The sequence below is a fragment of the Pollachius pollachius genome (genome assembly GCF_949987615.1).
Source record: "Pollachius pollachius genome assembly, chromosome: 17".
Classification (NCBI taxonomy): Eukaryota; Metazoa; Chordata; class Actinopteri; order Gadiformes; family Gadidae; genus Pollachius; species Pollachius pollachius.
The window spans coordinates 16,667,453-16,688,618 of record NC_136950.1 but is presented as its reverse complement, the minus strand read 5'-3'; the positions used below and the strand labels follow the sequence as shown (position 1 = coordinate 16,688,618).

The 21,166-nt window shown below is 47.7% G+C and overlaps 1 protein-coding gene across 1 annotated transcript in view; it reads left to right on the top strand.

Annotated features, from left to right (window-relative positions):
- kcnh2b (potassium voltage-gated channel, subfamily H (eag-related), member 2b) overlaps positions 1–21,166 on the top strand; it is a gene marked incomplete at both ends in the record, with an annotated part of 135,673 nt that overhangs the window by 11,858 nt on the left and 102,649 nt on the right. Inside the window, one exon of the mRNA XM_079754957.1 lies at positions 2,631–2,861. Coding sequence (XP_079611083.1) covers positions 2,631–2,861 — 231 coding nt within the window. The remainder of the gene's footprint in view (positions 1–2,630; positions 2,862–21,166) is intronic.

Below are 21,166 nucleotides of genomic sequence, written 5' to 3'. Positions count from 1 at the left end.
GTTATACACAGAGAATGGGTCAATCTAGGGATTGTTAGTGCTTGGCACTTGGTTCTAGGAACATTCTTACTGGCCTGACTGATATATTGTTGGTTCTCTTTCTTCTGACAAATGTACTTATTGAAAGTGGCTTTGGATAAAAGCGTCTGCTAAATGCCCTAAATGTAAATGTAGATCAGATAATGAAGCCATGTCCCCCTACTGCCCGATCAAAGCTGAAACATAGCGTTGTTTGCCGGCGCTGCTGCTCTTACCTTATGTAATAATGCAGAGATATCAAAGGCCTTGTTTACACAGATTCCCCTCAGATGTGGAAGGCTTGTGAGACGGGGGTCTGAGGGGCTTCCTGTGCTCACCAATACCAAGCAGGCCCCCGTTAATGGCCCTGTTAACGGGGGCCTGCAGAACAGCTGGGAAGGTTGTGTTAGTAGTACACAACGTTACTACGTTACTACAATGTTACTACGGTAGGAAACGCTCTGTGAATGTCCCGCCGCCGGCTGGGAAACCAAACCAGAGTTCACCTCCTGCTTCTCCCTGCAGAGCAGCCTGGAGCCTGGTGAAGACCCCGCAGAAGATGTAGAGATGATCAGAACCGTCAGTGCTGGGGGGGGAGGGGGTTCCGTTTTAGATGAACATGACAATGGCTCCGTCTGAGGGAAGCGGAGAATCCGAACCGTTTGAAATGAAGTAGACTGGGTAAAAATGTTTGAACGATTAACTTTCTTTGGAGGAGAACCAACTTTTAATCAAATTCGGCCAGACTGAACAAAGCACTAGTACGACTACATTTTAGACACTGAACCTGATTGTCTGGACCGTACGTAAGGCCACAGACATACGGGCAAATCAATGGCTGCTGCCCAGCCAGGCCAGACGGACCACTGCGAAAAGCAAACTTGAAAATCAGTTTGGCCTCCCAAGGCTACTGGGCTATTAGAGTCGCCATGTCCATTTGTTATCGCACACAATCCTCAGCGCCTTTGCATCAAGGCCGGCAGATTGTAGCGTTATTTTGCACCGTATTTCTGCCAATCAGGCCAAGGCTGACCGAGCATACATGCTGCAAAAGGCCTCGTTGCTCTGCTCCCTCAAGGATGATCTCATCCAGCTCCCCATTAATTTCCACCCTCCATCCCTGCCGTCCATCTGCACATCCACTTGTACAGAAGCGACACGCACGCACGCGCACACACACACACACACACACACACACACACACACACACACACACACACACACAATGTACAAACAATTCACATCCACCAAACTATTTACACGTGTGTGTCTAACAATATGTGGACAAAGCATTATATGTTTACCATTTGAAATGGGCACATGTGCACACACAAACACACACACAATAAGGCAGCCATAGCAACGAACGTAGTGCTTACATATGGTGACAAGTGAAGCGATCAGGGGGGGATTACGTTTTGTGTGTTTTGTGTGTGAGTGTGTGTGTGGGGGTGTGTGTGTGTGTGTGTTTGTGCATTACAATCATCTTTTGACGTTAAACAGAGGCCAGCAGCTGAACTGAGAGAGAGAGAGAGAGAGAGAGAGAGAGAGAGAGAGAGACTTTCTCAACAACAGCTACCTTCACTGTTAAAAAATGAGCTACTAGTATTTCTTAGGATAGTTTCCACTTTTGACCTCCACACACAACCCACTGTACTGAATACCCACTCTGTATTCACACAACCACTTCGGAAACTGGGAATATCCAAATAAAGTCGTGACTTTTAGTTTGAGCCCCTCCCAGTTGGTGCGCTTGAGACTTTACAAATTAAAATACAGAAAAGTCAAATTCAGAATTCTAGGTGGCTGATTGGGAGGGGTTTAGGGTGAGTGGGAGGGGTTTAGGGTGAGTGGGAGGGGTTTAGTGTGAGTGGGAGGGGTTTAGGGTGAGTGGGAGGGGTTGTTAGTGCTTGGTACTTGGTTCTATGAACCTCTTTACTGTACAGACAGCGATATATTGTGGTTTCTCTTTCTTCAGACAAATGTACTTTGTTACGTTGTTAGTCGCTTTGGATAAAAGCGTCTGCTTATTGCCCTGAAGTTACATTTACGTTATGAGGATGTTCAGCTAAAGGACACACTACCGAGGTACCTTCGCAAAGTGTCTGCACTCTCCTCTCAGCGACCGGGACCTGACTCCTGACTCTCCTCTCAGCGACCGGGACCTGACTCCTTTCTCTCTTCTCTCAGCGCCCGGGACCTGACTCCTGACTCTCCTCTCAGCGACCGGGACCTGACTCCTGACTCTCTCCTCTCAGCGACCGGGACCTGACTCCTGTCTCTCTCCTCTCAGCGCCCGGGACCTGACTCCTGACTCTCCTCTCAGCGACCGGGACCTGACTCCTGTCTCTCTCCTCTCAGCGACCGGGACCTGATTCCTGTCTCTCTCCTCTCAGCGACCGGGACCTGACTCCTGTCTCTCTCCTCTCAGCGACCGGGACCTGACTCCTGTCTCTCTCCTCTCAGCAACCGGGACCTGACTCCTGTCTCTCTCCTCTCAGCGACCGGGACCTGACTCCTGACTCTCTCCTCTCAGCGACCGGGACCTGACTCCTGACTCTCCTCTCAGCGACCGGGACCTGACTCCTGACTCTCTCCCTCTGCGTCCGCAGGTCGTAAGTTCATCATCGCCAACGCGCGGGTGGAGAACTGCGCCATCATCTTCTGCAACGACGGCTTCTGCCGCATGGTGGGCTACACGCGCGCCGAGATCATGCAGAAGCCCTGCACCTGCAACTTCCTGTACGGACCCAGCACCAAGCGCATGGCCATCGCCCAGATGGCCCAGGCCCTGCTGGGGGCAGAGGAGCGCAAGGTGGAGATCAGCCTGTACCAGAAGGACGGTAAGGAGCAGAGCGCACGCGCGCGCGCGTGCGTGTGTGTGTGTGTGTGTGTGCGTGCACAGCGTATGTGAGTGTGCGCCCCCAGTGTGTGGTGTAATGGGGATGCTCGCTCTGTAAGGGAGCACGGTGTCAGACGGGTGCTCCTGGCAGTGAACCCCAAGAAGGCTGTCTGGCCCTTTAAGACCAGCTTCTGGTCCTAGCACGCGCCTGGCCCTTTAAGACCAGCTTCTGGTCCTAGCACGCGCCTGGCCCTTTAAGACCAGCTTCTGGTCCTAGCACGCACCTGGCCCTTTAAGACCAGCTGCTGGTCCTAGCACTCAACTGGGCCTTTACGACCAGCTGCTGGTCTGAACAGCGCCTGGCCCTTTAAGACCAGCTGCTGGTCCGAGCATGCAGCCTCTCTGTGGTATTGTTGGGCGCCCGGCCCTTTAAAACCAGCCTCTCTGTGGTTCTGTTGTTTGGGAGACGTGCAGCTCCAGTGTTTAGTCGACACATGGTGCTTCTACATTTGCCTGCAGTGTGTGTGTCTGTGTTTGCTGTATTGTGTGGGTGTGTGTGTGTGTGTGTGTGTGTGTGTGTGTGCGCGCAGTATTGTATTGTATAGTCGAGCTGGTAGAAGTGAGTGGTTCTATCATTAAACCCCCGCCTCAACAGAACCTTTCATATCTCAACATCACGTTTGTATGGGGAGGTGTGTGTGGTTCATGTGATGGTGTGGCAGTGTGGTTCATGTGATCACGTGGTTCATGTGATCACGTGGTTCAAGTGATGACGTCTTGTTGGGTTGTGTCGTATGGCTCCGTCTTCTTTTTACTCTTTTTATTAAATCACAATCTGCCCAAATCCCCCATTTCAGATTGATTGATTTACCTATTTTCTCTCATCGTAATTTCCTGTATTTGATTAAAATAGTTTATCTTATTTAATCTAGTCTATAGTTATAGTGGATTTAAAGGTAGTTATAGTTATTTCCTACAATTGAGGGATTCAATAAGTCCTGAAATATGTCCGGAAACCTTCGAGGACAGTTAATATAATCCTAATAATAATATATTGTCACATAAAATAATGCGACCAGTTGCTTGACGATAAGCAACACTGTCCCGTGTGACCGCAGCTAACTGGGATGTTTCACCAACACCAGCAGACAACAACAGGAGGGAACACCTCAGAGAGGGCCAGCCAGGTGGCAAATGTAAACACACACACAGGCACGCACGCACACACACATGCAAACATGCACATGCGCACACACACACACGCACACATACACATATAAAAACACACACAAAAGCACACAAACGCACACATGAACACACATGAACACACAGGGATGCACGCACAGGCACGTACATAAACACACACACACGCACACATGAACACATGCACACATAAACACACACACACAAACACACACAAACACAGGGCTGTTCTGGTCGCCACGGTGATGGGATGGCTCCCATGGCGATGGAGAGTTGGCTGCAGTCGTGATGATAGCAGGTCTCCCTGAGCAGGTCTGAGAGGTCCACCACGACCTGAGACACAGACCAGGTCTGAGAGGTCCACCACGACCTGAGACACAGACCAGGTCTGAGAGGTCCACCACGACCTGAGACACAGACCAGGTCTGAGAGGTCCACCACAACCTGAGACACACAGACCAGGTCTGAGAGGTCCACCACGACCTGAGACACACAGACCAGGTCTGAGAGGTCCACCATGACCTGAGACACAGACCAGGTCTGAGAGGTCCACCACGACCTGAGACACAGACCAGGTCTGAGAGGTCCACCACGACCTGAGACACAGACCAGGTCTGAGAGGTCCACCACGACCTGAGACACAGACCAGGTCTGAGAGGTCCACCATGACCTGGGTGTGTGTGTGTGTGTGTGTGTGTATGTGTGTGTGTGTGTGTGCGTGTGCGCGTGGGCGTGTGTGTCTGCAGGGTATAAACCCGATGGACCAAACTATCGGAAGGCAGCAAGGGGAAAGCCCGAAGAACCCACTGCTGCTTTTGTGTTCTGGCACTCTTTTCCCTTGTTAACCGGGAGAGCGAGAGAGGTAGAGAGACATACAGACAGAGCAGATGCTAGCTGTTTGCTCTTTGCTGATAACACAACCTTCGGTAATCTGCCATGGATATAACAAAGCGTCTCGTAAAAGGTTCTCTTCCACTGCTTTCTCCGGAGGGTCTGAGGAAGTCCAGCGTGCCAGCAGAGTTTCCATGCCGGCGATACACAGCTGTCACGTTTATACAGGGAGCTCTCCTCCTTATTGGAACTGACGAAAGGTCACTGAGCTGAGCTGAGCCTTTTACAATAAATAAGACCGAGGCACTCACGTCCTCTGACGTTCACGACCCCCGTGATTTACGGAACCCCTCTGAGAGAAGACGTTTCATCAACAGGGTGGAAGCCCAGATCTCTGGACCGTTTCCTGACTTCCAACTCTGCCAGCGTCGCTCTCCAGGCTTTGAGGAAGATTTGAGAAATAATTTAAACAATTGGCTGCTATGCATCGTGACGTTAAGCTGAGAAGTACTGTATGACCACATTAAGTCTGTACGTCTCAGCTTAACGTCACAATGCACACAATCACACATGCTGCAAATAAAACAAACATTTATTGTCCTAAAGAGAGGTATGAATGAATTAGTTCCATGCATTTGGTTGGATGTGTGTGCCCTGTTATGGTGTGTGGTTTATACTAGAGGGATTTGAGACGGCGGGACAGCTGACCGGTGACCAGTTGGTCGAGGTGTGAGGTAGGGCTGCACGATAAATCGTTATAAAATCGCGATCTCGATTCACCCCCGTGTCGATTTAAGTTTGAAATTAATCGATTAATTCGATTCTCTTTTTTTTATGAGCCGAGTCCAACTGACAAACGCGCCTTTCTTCTGTGAGTTTAAAACATAGGTCCATGGTTTAAAAGCACTCCCAAGCGCTCTCTCCCTTCTAGGTTCTGAGAAGGGCTTCACTATTGAAAAATAGATCTGTTTATCTACCGTTGTCTGTGATGGTGGGGAAATACCTATGCATTCCAGCTACCAGCTCACCTTCTGAGCGGCTGTTCAGTACAGCGGGCGACATTGTGACATGCCACCGTGCATCACTAAAGCCAGAGCTGTGGACAGACTTGTGTTTCTGGCCAGGAATTTTTAAGTGCCATGTTCAGGGTCACATATAGGGTCATATGAGAGGACTATGTTCCAAAGAAAAGATGTGTTTTATTTATGCTTATTTATGTTAAAGTTGGTTCAGTATACTCGTTTTTGATACTGCACCTTTTTGTTGTCATGGTTCATGTGTGCAATAAAAAAATGTTTTTTTTATTTGTGAGAAAAAAATCGTGGCAGAAAATCGTGATATCGATTCTAAGCAAAAAAATCGTGATTCACATTTTTCCCTGAATCGTGCAGCCCTAGTGTGAGGCTGATTAGGTTAGTTTACGGTGTTTAAAGCTGTTCTTTATTCTAGCATTGAAGCTGAGCCACAGCTGACAAGTCTCAATCCACACACACGCACACACACTCACACTCACATAGAGTCACACACAAACAGACACATACACAGACACACACACACACACACATAGAGACACACAAACACACACACACACACACACACATAGAGTGAAATGCACACACACACAGAGAAACAGAACCATGTAAACTCACACACTGCCTCACAATGCCCCCCATGTCTGACGCAGTGTTTGTGATGTTGCCATGGAGCCCATGAGAGCGGCTCTGGTTGTCATGGGGCCAGCAGGCTGGACGGGCGGACTGCTGCTGCTCGCCCTGCTCCTGCACCCCTTCATCAGGGGCCCAACGTGAGGATGAGGAGGCAAACACATGAACTCTCAACACTTAGCTTTTTTATGACTGAACAGCTCTAATATCGGTACGATAAAGCCAACTGGAGTATAATAGTAGCTTGTTGGAAGACTGCCTTGCTGGGTCACATGGTGGTTTGTGTGTGTTTATGTGTGAGCCAGTGAGGGTGTGAATGGCTGAATGTCTCCCAGCATGACCCCGACGACTCTCCATGACACATGTAGTTATTGTATAGCACACACAAACAGACACACACACAGTTGCACGCACGCACGCACGCACGCACGCACGCACGCACGCACGCACGCACGCACGCACACAGTCTAAGGTAACCCCAGTGGGCTAGCGAATATCCTGGAGACTCCTCATCCATAATGCATCGAATAGAAACCCTACCCCTCCTCTTCCTCTGCCTTCTCCTCCTCCTCTTCCTCCTTCTCCTCCCTGCCTGTTTACCTCCTCAGAAGGAGAAGGAAAGACCATCATTTTCTTTGGCATTGCAGAATTTGACAAAGCTTTGGTGTGTGCGCGTGTCTTGTGTGTGTGTACCCTATATGCTCAAGTTTTGCATTCGTTGTTAGTATCCAGCTATCGCAGTATGATAATGATACTTTAATTATTTCAAGTGAATTGTATCTACTACTGTACACAAACATATGTATCAGAGCTCACACAAGGGAAAATGTCGCCATATTCGTGTTGTTTGTGTACTTCATACTAATTATTGATTTGAGTTGAGTTAGCTGAGTCAGAAACCAACACAACACAGAAAATCTTTACTTTAATATACTTTTAATAGCATGAAATTGGTCTAAGACGATTCAGAGAGTCGATGTAATCATCATGCAACTTATTTAGGGAAGATATTCATCATTGAAAACAGGCATGCTCATTTAGGGTAGACAGAATGGTTATTGCTGATTCCCTCTAGAGCCGTTTAATTATCTGCTCTGATTAAAGATTAGGAGATTACGGTCAATCCAAGTGGTTGAATTTGACCTCTGAATTACCCGAGCTTTCTGACTTTGTCCGTTACTAAATGGAGCTTTGTGTCCCACAAAGACATTCATACAGTACTTTGTGTAAAAATAATTTGGTCATCTATTTCCAGCCCTGCTTGTCAGCCAATCACTGAAAGGCCCAGGGCGGCCTGAAGCGTCTGCATAGTGCGTAGATTCTGTTGGTCTTCCCTGTGACGAAGGAGGAGGAGGTGTGTGTGTGTGTGTGTGTGTGTGTGTGTGTGTGTGTGTGTGTGTATAAGGGGGGGGGGGGCTGTACTGATTGCCCAGCAGCGGTTGCTATGCGTGAGCACTTAAACACCCACTGCCTCACAGGAGACACACACACACACACACAAACACACACACACACACACACACACACACACACACACACACACACACACACAGACACACACACACACACACACACACACACACACACACACACACACACACACACACACACACACACACACACACACACACACACACACAGGTAATGCTGCAGGCAACAGCCCACACATAACAGTAAATACCGTCCGTACCGTTTATTCTTTGTGTTTTGTCCTTGATGGTCAGAAAAATGTTCATCCAGTCTACTGTAAAAGAGAGAGGGGGGGGGGGGGGGGGGGGGAGGGAGATACATGAGAGTGGACACATTATGAAGCATCATGGGAATCGTGGCTTGAATGTTGTTGTTCTGCTCCTCTCATGTTATTTATCACACACACACACACACACATACACACACACACACACACACACACACACACACACACACACACACACACACACACACACACACACACACACACACACACACTGGGGGTTGGAGCGTTTTGCAGAGTACCTTGGGATGAGTTCTGAAGTGTGTGTCTGTAAGTAAAAATTTACTCTCACTGACGCGCGGCACAATCTGTTGAGTTAAGCGGCTTTAAGTGTGCTTGTCTGTGTGTGTTTGTGTGTGTGTGTGTGTTGTGTGTGGGTCTGCAGATTGATATGGGTATATTAATGTGTGTGTGCAACCTGTGTTTTTTCTCTTCGCCTGAACAAAGAGTCGTCGTGTGAATGTACTTCTTTAGACTTCAGTCATAGCTGCTGCTTTGTTTGCTCGTAAACATAACCTGTCATTCTACACAAGGCCCTGTAGAAAAACTAATTAAACAGCTCAGAATGACGACAAGGGGAACAAAATCAATTTTTCCATTTGTGGGTCACAACGTCGTTTTCTAGCCACTTTTCCAACATCTTTCAGCATAAATACATTTTATATTATGCTGATACTTCTTTGGCAAATGTTTAAAGCAGGATATATGATGAAATAGTACAAATTGAAGCCTTTGCGCTTGCATTTTGTTGTTCTATCCACTTCCTGTTATAAATAAATCGTTCCTCTAAAAGCTCTGTAGATGAAATCATCTGCAGAATGATTCAATTGTTATTCTAGTCCTCATTCTATTAAGAAATCAGACGTTCTCCCTGTGATAGTCCGGCTTGCTCGGCCAAATGTGAGGATGTTATGATGATTGCGGGGAGAGATGCTTTAAGAGTCCTGTTCAAACTATAAACACGCCACTTCTTGCTGTTAGTTTTGTTTGACACTGGAACATTTCTGCTTTTAAAAACATTTCTGCGCTGGAGCTCAGAGTCCCCACGGCAGTAGAAGATGGTGGTCGGTCGTTCTCTGGTGTCGTTAGCGCTCTCCGTGTTCTTGGGACACACTGACACACACTCTGCCCCCCACTGAGAGGTCATACATGGGCTATAACTCTGGTACCAGAGTTCACACACAGCAGAGCATCCTGCAGAGTTCAGGCTTATTCAAATGTTTTCTTCGTCATGTCTTCCTAGCCTTAAAGTAATAACTAAATGGGGATACATTTCTGGGTAGGTATTTGATTTATTCTCAGAGGCGTAGGTTTTTATTACAGAATGAATGCTAGGTGGATCATGTGTGACTGTGGATGTGTTTGACTAAGGATTGCAATATGAAGCTATCTATGCAGGGCATAAGTGCAGTCATCATGGGTTTGTTGTGTTTTTACCTCGAACCCAATCTATTATCCACCTTCCTGGCTGGAGAAAGACAATAGTTCCCCATACTGCTTTCCTGAAACGACTGGCATGCAAATATCTCTCTCCCCTGATGAGAATAATGCAAATAAGAGCCTGTCTCTGTGACAAGTTGAGCACAATGGTTTAGGTTGTCGTGTCTCCGGGGGTAAAGAAATGCAAAGACGACAAAGCTTGTAAACACTTTACTGCATACTGAAGTGGTATAATGCATTGTATAGAGTGGGTGTAGACTACGTCTAGGCGTGGTTCTAGACTACGTCTAGGCGTGGTTCTAGACTACGTCTAGGCGTGGGTCTAGACTACGTCTGGCTGTGGGTGTAGACTGTGTCTGTGTGTTGGTGTAGACCATTTCTAGGTGTAGACTACAGCTTTTTGTTATAAGCCCACCATGCCTGGTAACCTATGACCCTGGTGATGACCTCATGAACCTGGCGCAGACCCTAGGACAGGGAACGAGGGAGTCAGGACATCATGCTCAGTGTGTTTCTTTAATATGTCTTAATGATTTCTTCATGTTTTCCTTAAGGTGTTGCTATGTCTGCGGCGTTGGGCTCCTTCCCCTTGGCCAGTGTTTACCATTCAGACCTCCCATACAAGCAGAACGTACATTCAATCTGTCCCTCAGCATCCAGCTGGCAAGCACTCTGGAGTGCGGAAAATATGGGTCACATTGTGAGCTATTGTTTTTTAAATGACCAAAGTCCAACTTTAGTAGACAAGCGGCTAAATTACTAATGAGGCAGGACGGATTATTGGAGAAGCACCATGGTCATATTGCTAGAATTATTAATATTTGATGAGAATGATTCTAAATCTTAGCACTATATGAAATCCACAGCTTAAGCGTTCGAATGTGTTTGGTACAAAGGCCACCGGCTGGGCTGGCTTAACCCTGGACCCAATTAGGTTAAGCTGTAGCCTTCTATTGTGTCCCTTTAACGCTCGCCCAGAAAATCCTGCTCACCTCATCGGTTAGTTTCAAAACGTCTTTCACACAAAGAGTCCTGGAAAGTTCCCTCTCACTGATGGCACTTTGCAATCTAGCTAAGGGACACTAGCTCTCGCTCTCTCACTCTCTTGCTCACTCTTGCTCTCGCTCTCTCACTCACCCTCTTATTCAGATCAAAATAGCTTATTGTCACGGAAAATACACATTAACATGGCAAAGCAGATAAGAAATGTACAGGAGAAAAACAGTTAAGAAGGTCAAAGATTAAGTGGAATTTAAACTCTGCACAAGCAGAACCCATCAGGTAAAGGTCAGGAGTGAGTCAATAACTCACCTCTCTCACTCTATCACCTTCCTCCTCCCGTCTCACTATGTCCCTGCTCCTCACTGTAACACATGCTTGTGAGATCAGCTTGTTGCCATGGATATCTGGCACCTCATTAAAAATCACAGACGCCAGAGAAAGGGTGAAAACGAAGTGTTCAGATTAGTGTTTGATACTGTCTTTTTGTGTCTTTGATGTGGTATAATTTTAGGGGGACTCTCGAGTCCTGCAGGTCAGGTTGCTGAATATCAATGTATTGATATTATCTCAATGTATGGTGAGTAGCTTTTAAATAGGATCAAGAATCGATACACCACATCACGCCCATTACGATGATATTCACTGTGTATCACACGCTGTGAGCTCACCAATAAGCTGCTATGCTAACAACGATACTAATGTAAATAAAGTTTAACGACATATTAATGTCGATTTTGCACTTTGTAAGCAGGTTTTGGTTTTGGCTGACAGCGGGAGCTTGGTAACCTGTCACAGCAGATGGTTTCACGAAACCATCTGTGAAGTCGCTCTTGGAAAGTGTTTTGGAAGAGGGCATGCACCTTCCAAAAATACTTGGCAGGTGATTGGATGAACCATCTGTCTTTCCCCGTCTATCACGTAGATCACATGGTACCTTCTAGGATGCTGATTTGTCCAGGCCGCGGTGGGTCGGCCAAAAGCACAGACCTTGAAGCTCGAGAAGCCTTTGCATATTAAAAAGAAGGTTCCTCTGTTGATGAGCTCACTGGCTTCCACTCATTAGTGTAAGAGAGAGAGAGAGATAGATATCAAATACATACCTGTGTGTGTGTGTGTGTGTGTGTGTGTGTGTGTGTGTGTGTGTGTGTGTGTGTGTGTGTGTGTGTGTGTGTGTGTGTGTGTGTGTGTGTGTGTGTGTGTGTGTGTATGTGCGCTGAATGGAAACCTTAAGTAACATGACCAGGGGTATCCCGTCCTCCTGTATCAGTTTTAACACACACACACACACACACACAGCCTTTGTCTCCCTGAGGTCAGAGGCTCGCTGTGCTGTTCAGCCAGAAGGTCGATTCTGTTGATCAAAATACTAATAGAAGGGGCAAGGGGATGAAGGAAATGTAAGAAGGTTGTCTGAAGTTATCAGAAGAACTTGGGAGAAAGGCTTAGAAATGAATCTTAATGATTATTTGTTCAACCCAAACCATCAGAAACAATACCTTATCTCCGAGATGAATGAAGGGGTTTGTGTACTGTACAGGATCCAACCTTCCTGTGAGATTGGGTTCAGCCCCCCCCATCATGATTTCACATGTCGTGGACATGGATCCATTCATCAAATAGGGAAGGTATGCAGGAGTCCTATCAACCATATGAGGAGGCAGAGCTGTTCTGAGAGTAGGTCAAATGGTCAGGGTTCAGGTGGAAGTCCCTGGCTTTCTGAAACACTGGTGTTCATTTGGATTGAAATTTAGCTTTTGAAGCATGTGTACGTTGTGTCTGGTTCCAGCGCTATGCCCCAGTTGGCATTCCTCCATCATGGAAGCTCCTTCAAACTACAGCACCTTTTTCCTCCATTTCTTTCTCCCACTATTTATAACTTCAATTACAGAGTTCTCCATTCATGCTGGTGGCTATTCTGCTCGCCTCGTACCAAGTTCTTATGGCATCCGTTTTCTTTATAGAGGTAATAACAGCGTTACGGCCCACAGGATAGAGAGCCAGTCTCACTGAAGTATCCACACGTTCACAGCTCAGGAAGACCTGTCTGTTGGCGCTCTCAGGGGCAGAAGTCATTACTGAACACAGCAAACGTACTAAAAACCTCCACACTGGACGTGAAGACAGAACGCTCACCCTCCTATTTCCTCCCTTTCCCGTCCTCCTACATTCGCTCTCTTTTTTTACCAGGAGATGTTTTACTTGGAGATGTGTCAGATGACAGGTGTGAGATTCTCTTTGAGTGCTGCAGATTGCTCTTCAACTCACTGTTCATCAGCGGATAATGCGTCCTCTGTTCTAGCCTCTTTTCCCTTCCCTGCTCACACTGGTCCCAGACATGGGATTTGTTCAGAATGTACTGATGACTGATTGTTCTTGGTTCAAGCCTTTGTCTGTCCATTGTGCATCATAAGAGGCTGATGTTCCAACCCTACTCCGTGTGATCAGCATGAAGCAGGACCGCCTGCCACTAGTAGTAGTGTTTCATCACATCTGTGTGTTCAACCCCATCTGGGGAAATAAACCATAAACCACCGCCGTGCACCCGTGGACAGATCCAAATGGGACACTGTGGGGTTGAGAGCACGGCCGGCGCCCCCCACACGCCTTATTGGCCGTCAGCCCGCCGCCAAGCTGCCCTCGGACCCTGCTATTGGTCCACAGGCCCGCCGCGTGAAGCCTGGCTCACAGCCTCAGCAGAACGCCCCCCCCCCCCCCCCCCCCCCCCCCCCCCCCCCGCTGGGTCTCGTGTGTGTCCCACCCACCCCTCGTCGATCGTATGGCAGTCAGGGCTGAGCAGCGCAGGAAATGGACAGGGAAATGGGATACGAATGTGTCTTAGAAAACCACAGGGGGCCACCTTTCGAATTGGAAAAAGTGAGAATATGCAACACCCTGTGTGTCTGTGTGTGTGTGTGTGTGTGTGTGTGTGTCTGTGTCTGTGTGTGTGTGTGTGTGTGTGTGTGTGTGTGTGAGATGTCAAAATGTGCCTGTGTGTGTCACAGCGTGTCCAGTGTTAAGTTAAGAGGTGTGAGGTTAGATGCGGGGTGCTGTACCGAGAGCAGGACAGGACAACGCACACCTGTGCCCCCCTGCTGGTTTACTCTCATCAGAGAGGGGCTTCTTGGGGGAGATGTTCCATCATGAACACACACTCTCATCCTAACAACATCCCCGTGTGGCCAAGGGAGTGGATGAGTGTGTGTGTGTGTGTGTGTGTGTGTGTGTGTGTGTCTGTGTGTGAGCTAATAAGTCACTCCGTGTGTTACTGACAAACATAATAATAATTACTATTTTAATAATTCTAATTATTAGGTTAAACAAATCTCTTCAAATATCCCTATATATATATATATATATATATATATATATATATATATATATATATAATATAGAAGGCTTCTATATATACAATATAGAAGCCAACATGGATTCCCCGTGGCCTGGCGAATGAACCAGTGCATTACCACAGAGCCTAATGCATCAGCGTGGGTTTGATGGCCTTTCCAAAGCGCCTTCAGAGAGAGGTTTAAAATGGAGGGCACTTCGCCACGGCGTCACACACTCATCACTCCTGCTCGTGTTTCCCCCTCAAAGGGAAACATGATGCATTTAATTCTCCTCTCTCTGGTTAAGTGGCAGGCAGCCCTTGTGTGTCTCCACGGCGATGTACATTAGTGCGCTGCTGCTGTTCCATCGATGACGTATAAGTCTTCAGTCCAATCACTGTTACCACGGACCGCCACGCCCCTTTGACCCCGCCCAGGAAGTAGACTGCCACGGCCCTTTGACCCCGCCCAGGAAGTAGACTGCCACGCCCCTTTGACCGCGCCCTGGAAGTAGACCGCGGCTCCTCTTATACCTCGCCCAGAAAGTAGAACTCTGTCTTTGTATATTCAATTAGATGCTTTTATCCAAAGCGACTTTCAATCATCATAGGGGCCAGTCTCCCCTAGAGCAATCTGGGGTTAAGCGCCTTGCTAAGTGAACAACGTTGACGGCAGAATTCAAACCCCTGACTTGCTGAGGCTACTGGCATGTTAGCCGAGTTCCTTAGCCACTCTACCACCACCGCCCCGTTTCTCTCTCTCCCTCTCTCCCTCTCACCACAACACACAAAACCACACTCCCTATACCCCTCTAACTTAGCAGCCTTTATAGCGGTGTAATTCACCTTGAGCTTTGAGCAACACTGATAAAAGCGAAAAGGTGCTCCTGTAATTCTTCAGCAGAGAGTCATGGATCATTGGCTGGGGTCGGTTTAAATCAGAAGACATACATGTCTTCTGCGTTGCTCCAGGCTCCGACCTAGAGGGAAGGCTTCAAAACATGTGTTAAAGTTAGTGTAGGCTGCTAACCGTATGTAGCATGTGGTGTTACTATGCAGTGTTCAGGACATGTGTGTAAACCTAGTCTCATACAAGTAACCATGGCACTTATCCACCACTGGCCCTTTAAGTGGCTAGTACTCAAACTGATGGACACGGTAATGCTGCTCTGACACAATTAGTGGCAACAGATCTTAAACAGTTAGGAAATAATTGTGAAGCGCTTTAAATGGCCACTGGTTATAAATGCATTCCATTTACCATTTATTCCATTCCTCAAAGTACTGGGTTTAAACCACAGATAGAGGCCAGCCTCCCCTATTTATTGCTGGCCTGTATCTGTGGTTCTGGGGGATGGGTGCGGCCCTGGGTGATGACATGATGCTCTGGAAGGCATGAGTGCAGAACTGGTCCCATCATGCTCCAACAGGCTCAAACTGCAACCACCCCTGGAGAGATGGTCTTTCAGATCTATAGTCCAGTGCTACAGCCATGATCGCTCAGGAATCAGCTGATCCTTGCTTAGTCTAATGGGGTGCTCCTCTCCCTCCGCCCAGCCTACGTCCCACTCATGAAGAGAGTAAACCCTGGTTATTTCTCCCAATGTATGGGAGAGTCTGTCTTTCGATCCTTCAGGGATGGGTGAGTCCCCAAAGTCCAACAACTTCAGGATCAATGGCTGGTGGCTGGGCCCCCTCTTTGAGCCAGGGTAGAAGTGTTGGTCCTACAGGGAAGCAGGTACTGTGCCTGTTGAAGTGCTTCTCAGCCCTGAGGTGTTATTCCCGTCTGTGGCAGAGGACAAGCCAACAGCTGGTTACTCTAACTCTAAGGTTTGGCCACCTTGGCGGCTTGTTTTGCCAGGATAATGCTATCATCTGATGGCGGTTTCTCTTTCACAAACTGGCTAGTCAGTGCCCCCCCCCCCCTCCCTTCTGTATTGATTTTGGATCGCTCCGAGGCTCAAGCCCATTCCAGGCCACCGCAGAACTCTTATTGATGAAGCCGAGTGTTTCATTTATCACTTGGTGGCTTGACCCGACGGCTGACCGGACCGAGAGTTGAAGAGTTCATCCAGACCTGGCTTCGATCCTGCACCGTAACGCTCTTCCTGTTGACGCTCTTCCCCTCGGACACTTTGCCCCGTGGGCTCTGAACCCTTCTCATGCCTTTCCGTGCCCCACCCCGCCCTTACAAGCTCCCCCCCCCTGCACGCCGCCCTGCCACGCTTGCCCCGCCCATCCGACCGCTAGACCGCTCCGGTTGATCCCCATGAACAGGTTTCATAGATCATAAAATAACCCAATTACAGAAACCCTTTGAGTTAGGGCCTTTGATGTTACAGCGAACATGGGGCCTTGGCTGCTCGACAACGTTCAGTAGAATAACAAGTGTTTTTCAACACCTTCTCTTCACTGGAGATGAGTTTTACAGGCTCCTTCTTGATGCTGTGAGGGCGCATACACATGTATCTAGCCCTCCCCCTCACGAGACAGCCCACTCATTACTCCTGCGTTGCTTTGGACACACGGGGGTTGCACAAACCCCTCTCTGTTCATCATAAAATTCCCCGTTCCTTTGCAGTGAATGTACTATATTGTAATGTATTGTACTCAGTCAATTATTATTATTCAGTGAAAACCAAGTTGCATCCAATCAGAGAATGATCTACTTTGGATGTTCATAAACCAACAAAACACTAATGTTATTAGTGTTTCGGATTATATGTTAATATGTGATACTTTTATATTATCAGATGGAAATAATTTCTTACCTACAGATTAAATTAAACATGAATCCACAATCAAATGTAATCCCGAATATAATTACTCTACTCTGTTTCACCATGAAATAAAATGTCCAATCAATACAGTGATGGACGTTGCTGATTGCTGCCGATGTCCCCTGATGGGGGAGGACAGCAGTTACCCCGGCCCACTGGGCTGCTCCTGTTTGTTCAGGTGATGGATGATGTTGACACGCCGCCGCTGCTGCAGAGGTCTTTTAGCGAGATGTTTAATAGCGCAGCTCAACTAATGATGCTGAACGCGCTACATAACATCAACCCAGCAGCCCATGTTCTCTGTGTGTGTTTGTGTGTGTGAGTGTGTGTGTGTGTGTGTGTTTGTGTGTGTGTGTGTGTGTGTGTGTGTGTGTGTGTGTGCCCAGGGTTTCCCCATCAGACCTTAATGGGCCTGTTTGCCTTCCCAGCCCGTCGATTCAGAACCTCCCCATCACTCACCCAGCAGCATGCTGCGCCGTCCAATAAGGGGCGGGGCCGAGACACACCCACGGCGTCGTGACAACGGCAGCTGTCGGCGGCGGTGACGAGCGAGGGGGGCGGAGCCTGAACACCAGTGTGTTTTTGCGCTGTGTTAACTCACACACTCATGAGGTGGGTGGGCGGGCAGTAAACAAAGGTGTGTGTGTGTGTGTGTAGTGTGGGTGTGTGTGTGTCACACACACACCCTGATTGGTTTATGCTTTGTAAACGCTATTAAGGCTTAATGTAGCAGGATTCAGCGGAAAGGAGATTGAGAGGAGAGAGATTGAGGGGGGGGGGGGAAGGGAGGAGATGGAGAAGTCGTGGGATGCTGGGGAAGAGAAACCTTCAGGAGTATTACATTAATTTAGAGAAGGGTTTGATGCTGTATTGTTATCAAACACACTATCAATACATACATTTACATTTACATTTAGGGCATTTAGCAGATGTTTTTATCCAAAGCGACTATATCCCATATTGGTAGCTTTATTTCATGCATAACAATTAACAAGAACATCTTCATCCCATGACAATTCAATCGAATAGCAGTAATGATGTCATTACTATTTAACATAATACAGAGATAAAAGAGAGTTAAAGAATCAGCTCAACATCAGTCTTATCTTTTTACTGCACATTTCTCCATGGCCTGAACACACACACACACACACACACACACACACACACACACACACACACACACACACACACACACACACACACACACACACACACACACACACACACACACACACACACACACACACACCTCTCTCTCTCCCCTGAGAGAGCACTATTGACACTGTGGACCCTCTGAAGCCCTCCGCTCTGCCTGAGCGGTATACTGATACCGGTGGTCAATACTCATGCATAACCCTGGGGGGGAACGATGGACCTGATCAATACTCAATCAATGAGGAGCAAGTTGAGACGATCTAGATTGAGTGGAGATGGGTTGTGATGAGGACGCCACAGTCAGCGGGTCAAGGTGAGATGGATAGTGGTCTGAACAGGGGGAGGCAGGGTTGGACCAGTTTAATCTGCGGTGCGAACTAATGTGTTTTTTTTAATCTTGATTTATTTCTGAATCGATGAACACATCCAGGGTCCAGGTTGCAAAATGTCAATAGTTCTCTCGTGTGAACAGGAACACTTTGTGTGACTGGATCCAACTGGTTTATTAAGGGTTAACGTTGCCTCTCAGCGATATTAGATGATCTGAGACACACACTCATGCATGTGCACACACACATGCACACAGACACAGACACATACGCACACGGGCACATGTGCAAACGTGCGCACACACACAGACGCACACACGCACAGGCACACACACACACAAACACGCAGACACACTGACCTAGGCCTATTAATGGAGGGGATACTGTGGGACCCCATCTAAGGTGGTCTGAAAATGAACTGTGTGTGTGTGTGTGTGTGTGTGTGTGTGTGTGTGTGTGTGTACTTTATGAAGCGTGGTTTGGAAGGTTATCTTCTTCTCTGTTCTAATCATGTGTGAAACAAGATCCCATGATGCATCAGTCCGTGACGCATCAGTCCAAGAATTGCTTTTTTCCTCATCTGAATATTTCAACTGACATACAGAACACAACATGGCAACCAAAACAACGTTATTTTGTTTTGCATGTAGGTTACACTACACTTGTGCTGAAAGTGACACCTCACTACTAGTTAACTACCTTCGGAATGACCTTTGAACTTCCAGCACTGTTAACAGTGTTCCTAAGCAGACATTTGCAACCCACCCTTTGTTGTTAAGTGACAGCCAATCATGTTCCAGGACTCCCCTGCATGCTTCCTCAGTATCTGTCTCCTCCCTTACCGTCTCAAACCGAGGTTTGGTTCGGACACACACCCTCCAACTGGCTTTAAGTTACATGGGACTGACCCCATGCATTATTCTCCAGGAACCTGCCCCACCTCGGGCTTAAGGTACCTGGGTACCTGCGGCTCAGGTGACGCCATCTCCTAGATTGAGTTGGATTCACTCTAGGAGAGGGGTTTGTGTATCTGCCCCCCTCCCTCCTCGTCTTTTCTTATCTCAGTCGGCCCTCTGAGACACAAATCATATCTCTCTCTGTTCCGTTGTATTGGAAATAGCTTGGTGTTTAGTACACGGGCTTATTAGTCATGTCTGCGTTGATGAATGGGAATCGAATAAGCATAAAATGACACTGTCAGAGAAGAGGAATTATGGAACGCTGTTTGCCGTCGTTAAAACTTGAGGCTCATTTGAGATCCGAAGAATTTTGTTCTGAGCTTTAATCGAATCGTTTTCATATCATCTGGCTGGATTTTAGACACGGGCTGGTGTGTGTGTGAGTCTGGTGTATGTGTGGTACTGATGTGTGTATTGGGTGTGTGTGGTGTGTGTGCCCAGTGTGTGTGTGTGTGTGTATTGTGTGTGTGTGTGTGTGTGTGTGTCTGGTGTGTGTAGTGGGACTGGTATGTATTATCTGTGTGTTTGTGTGTGATGTGTGTTTGCGCGTCAAGTATGTTGGTGAGGGTATGTATGTGGGTCTAGTGTGTGTGTGGGTGTCTCACTCACTCGTGCAGTGTGGGAGTGTAAGTGTGTTTAAGTGTGTGTGTGTAGTTTACTGTTTGTGTGTTGGTGTGCGTAGTGGGTCTGGTGTGTGTTGTATGTGTGTGTGTGGGTCTGGTGTGTTTGCGTGTCAAGTGTATGTATGTTGTTGAGGGTATGTGTGTGGCTTTAGTGTGTGTGGGTGTCTCACACACACATGCAGTGTGTGACTGTAAGTGTTTTTAAGTGTGTGTGTGTGTGTGTGTGTGTGTGTGTGTGTGTGTGTGTGTGTGTGTGTGTACACAGCCAATGTTTTGTGTTAATTGGCTTCTCTCCTCAAGTGGCGCTCTAGCGCTCCTTGAAGCACGCATCTCTGAAGAGAGATAGGGTCTCCATTACTCCATCATCCTCCTCGATACTCTGTCACCTCCTCTTTCCTCCGTCACCTCCTCATTCCTCCGTCACCCCCTCCTCCGCCTCCTCTGTCTTTAACGCTCTGTCTCTGCAGGCAGATGTTTGCGTCATTTGTTTGTTGGGGCAGACCTGGAAGCCCTTAAACAGAAGGTTATTCCTCAAGATGTTATTCTCTCCCTCTCTTTCTCTCCCTCCTTTTCTTCTTCTCTCTCTCCCTCTCTTTCTTTCTCCCCCTCTTTCTTTCTATTTTTCTCTCTCTCGCTTTCGCTTTCTAGCTCTTGCTCTCGCTTTCTCGCCCTCAACCTCGACTGCTCTTGACATCCAGCCATTGCCACTGAGTCCACGTAATTAGCCTTTTCTGTCTCAGAGATGAACGCGCACAAAGACCGACACACACCCTCACACACAGACAGAGAGACACACAAACCCTCACACACAGACAGAGACACACACATCGAGTGGAGATGGAGCCGTGGAAAGTCTATTAGCGCCTTCCCCGCCGTTGCTGCACTCAGCCTAGCATCTCTAATCACACCTCTCGAGCACAACCTCGACCTCTTTCTCCCCTCTCCTCTCTCTCTCTGCTTCTATCCTCTCTCTCCCCTGTCTTCCATCCCCTCTCTCCCCCGTCTTCCTCACTTTCCCTCTTCCATCCTCTCTCCCCTTTCCTCTCTCTCCATTATTCTATCCTCTCTCTCCATTCTTACATCCTCTCTCTCCCCTCTCCTCTCTCCCCCTCTTCCATCTCTCTGTCTCCTGTATCTCCATCTTCTCTCACTCCTTTGATCTCCACTATTGTACTTTCACACTTTCATCGCACTCTCCTACGCGGCCGTTTCTCTAGCTTTCTTGTTTGTCTTTTTTTC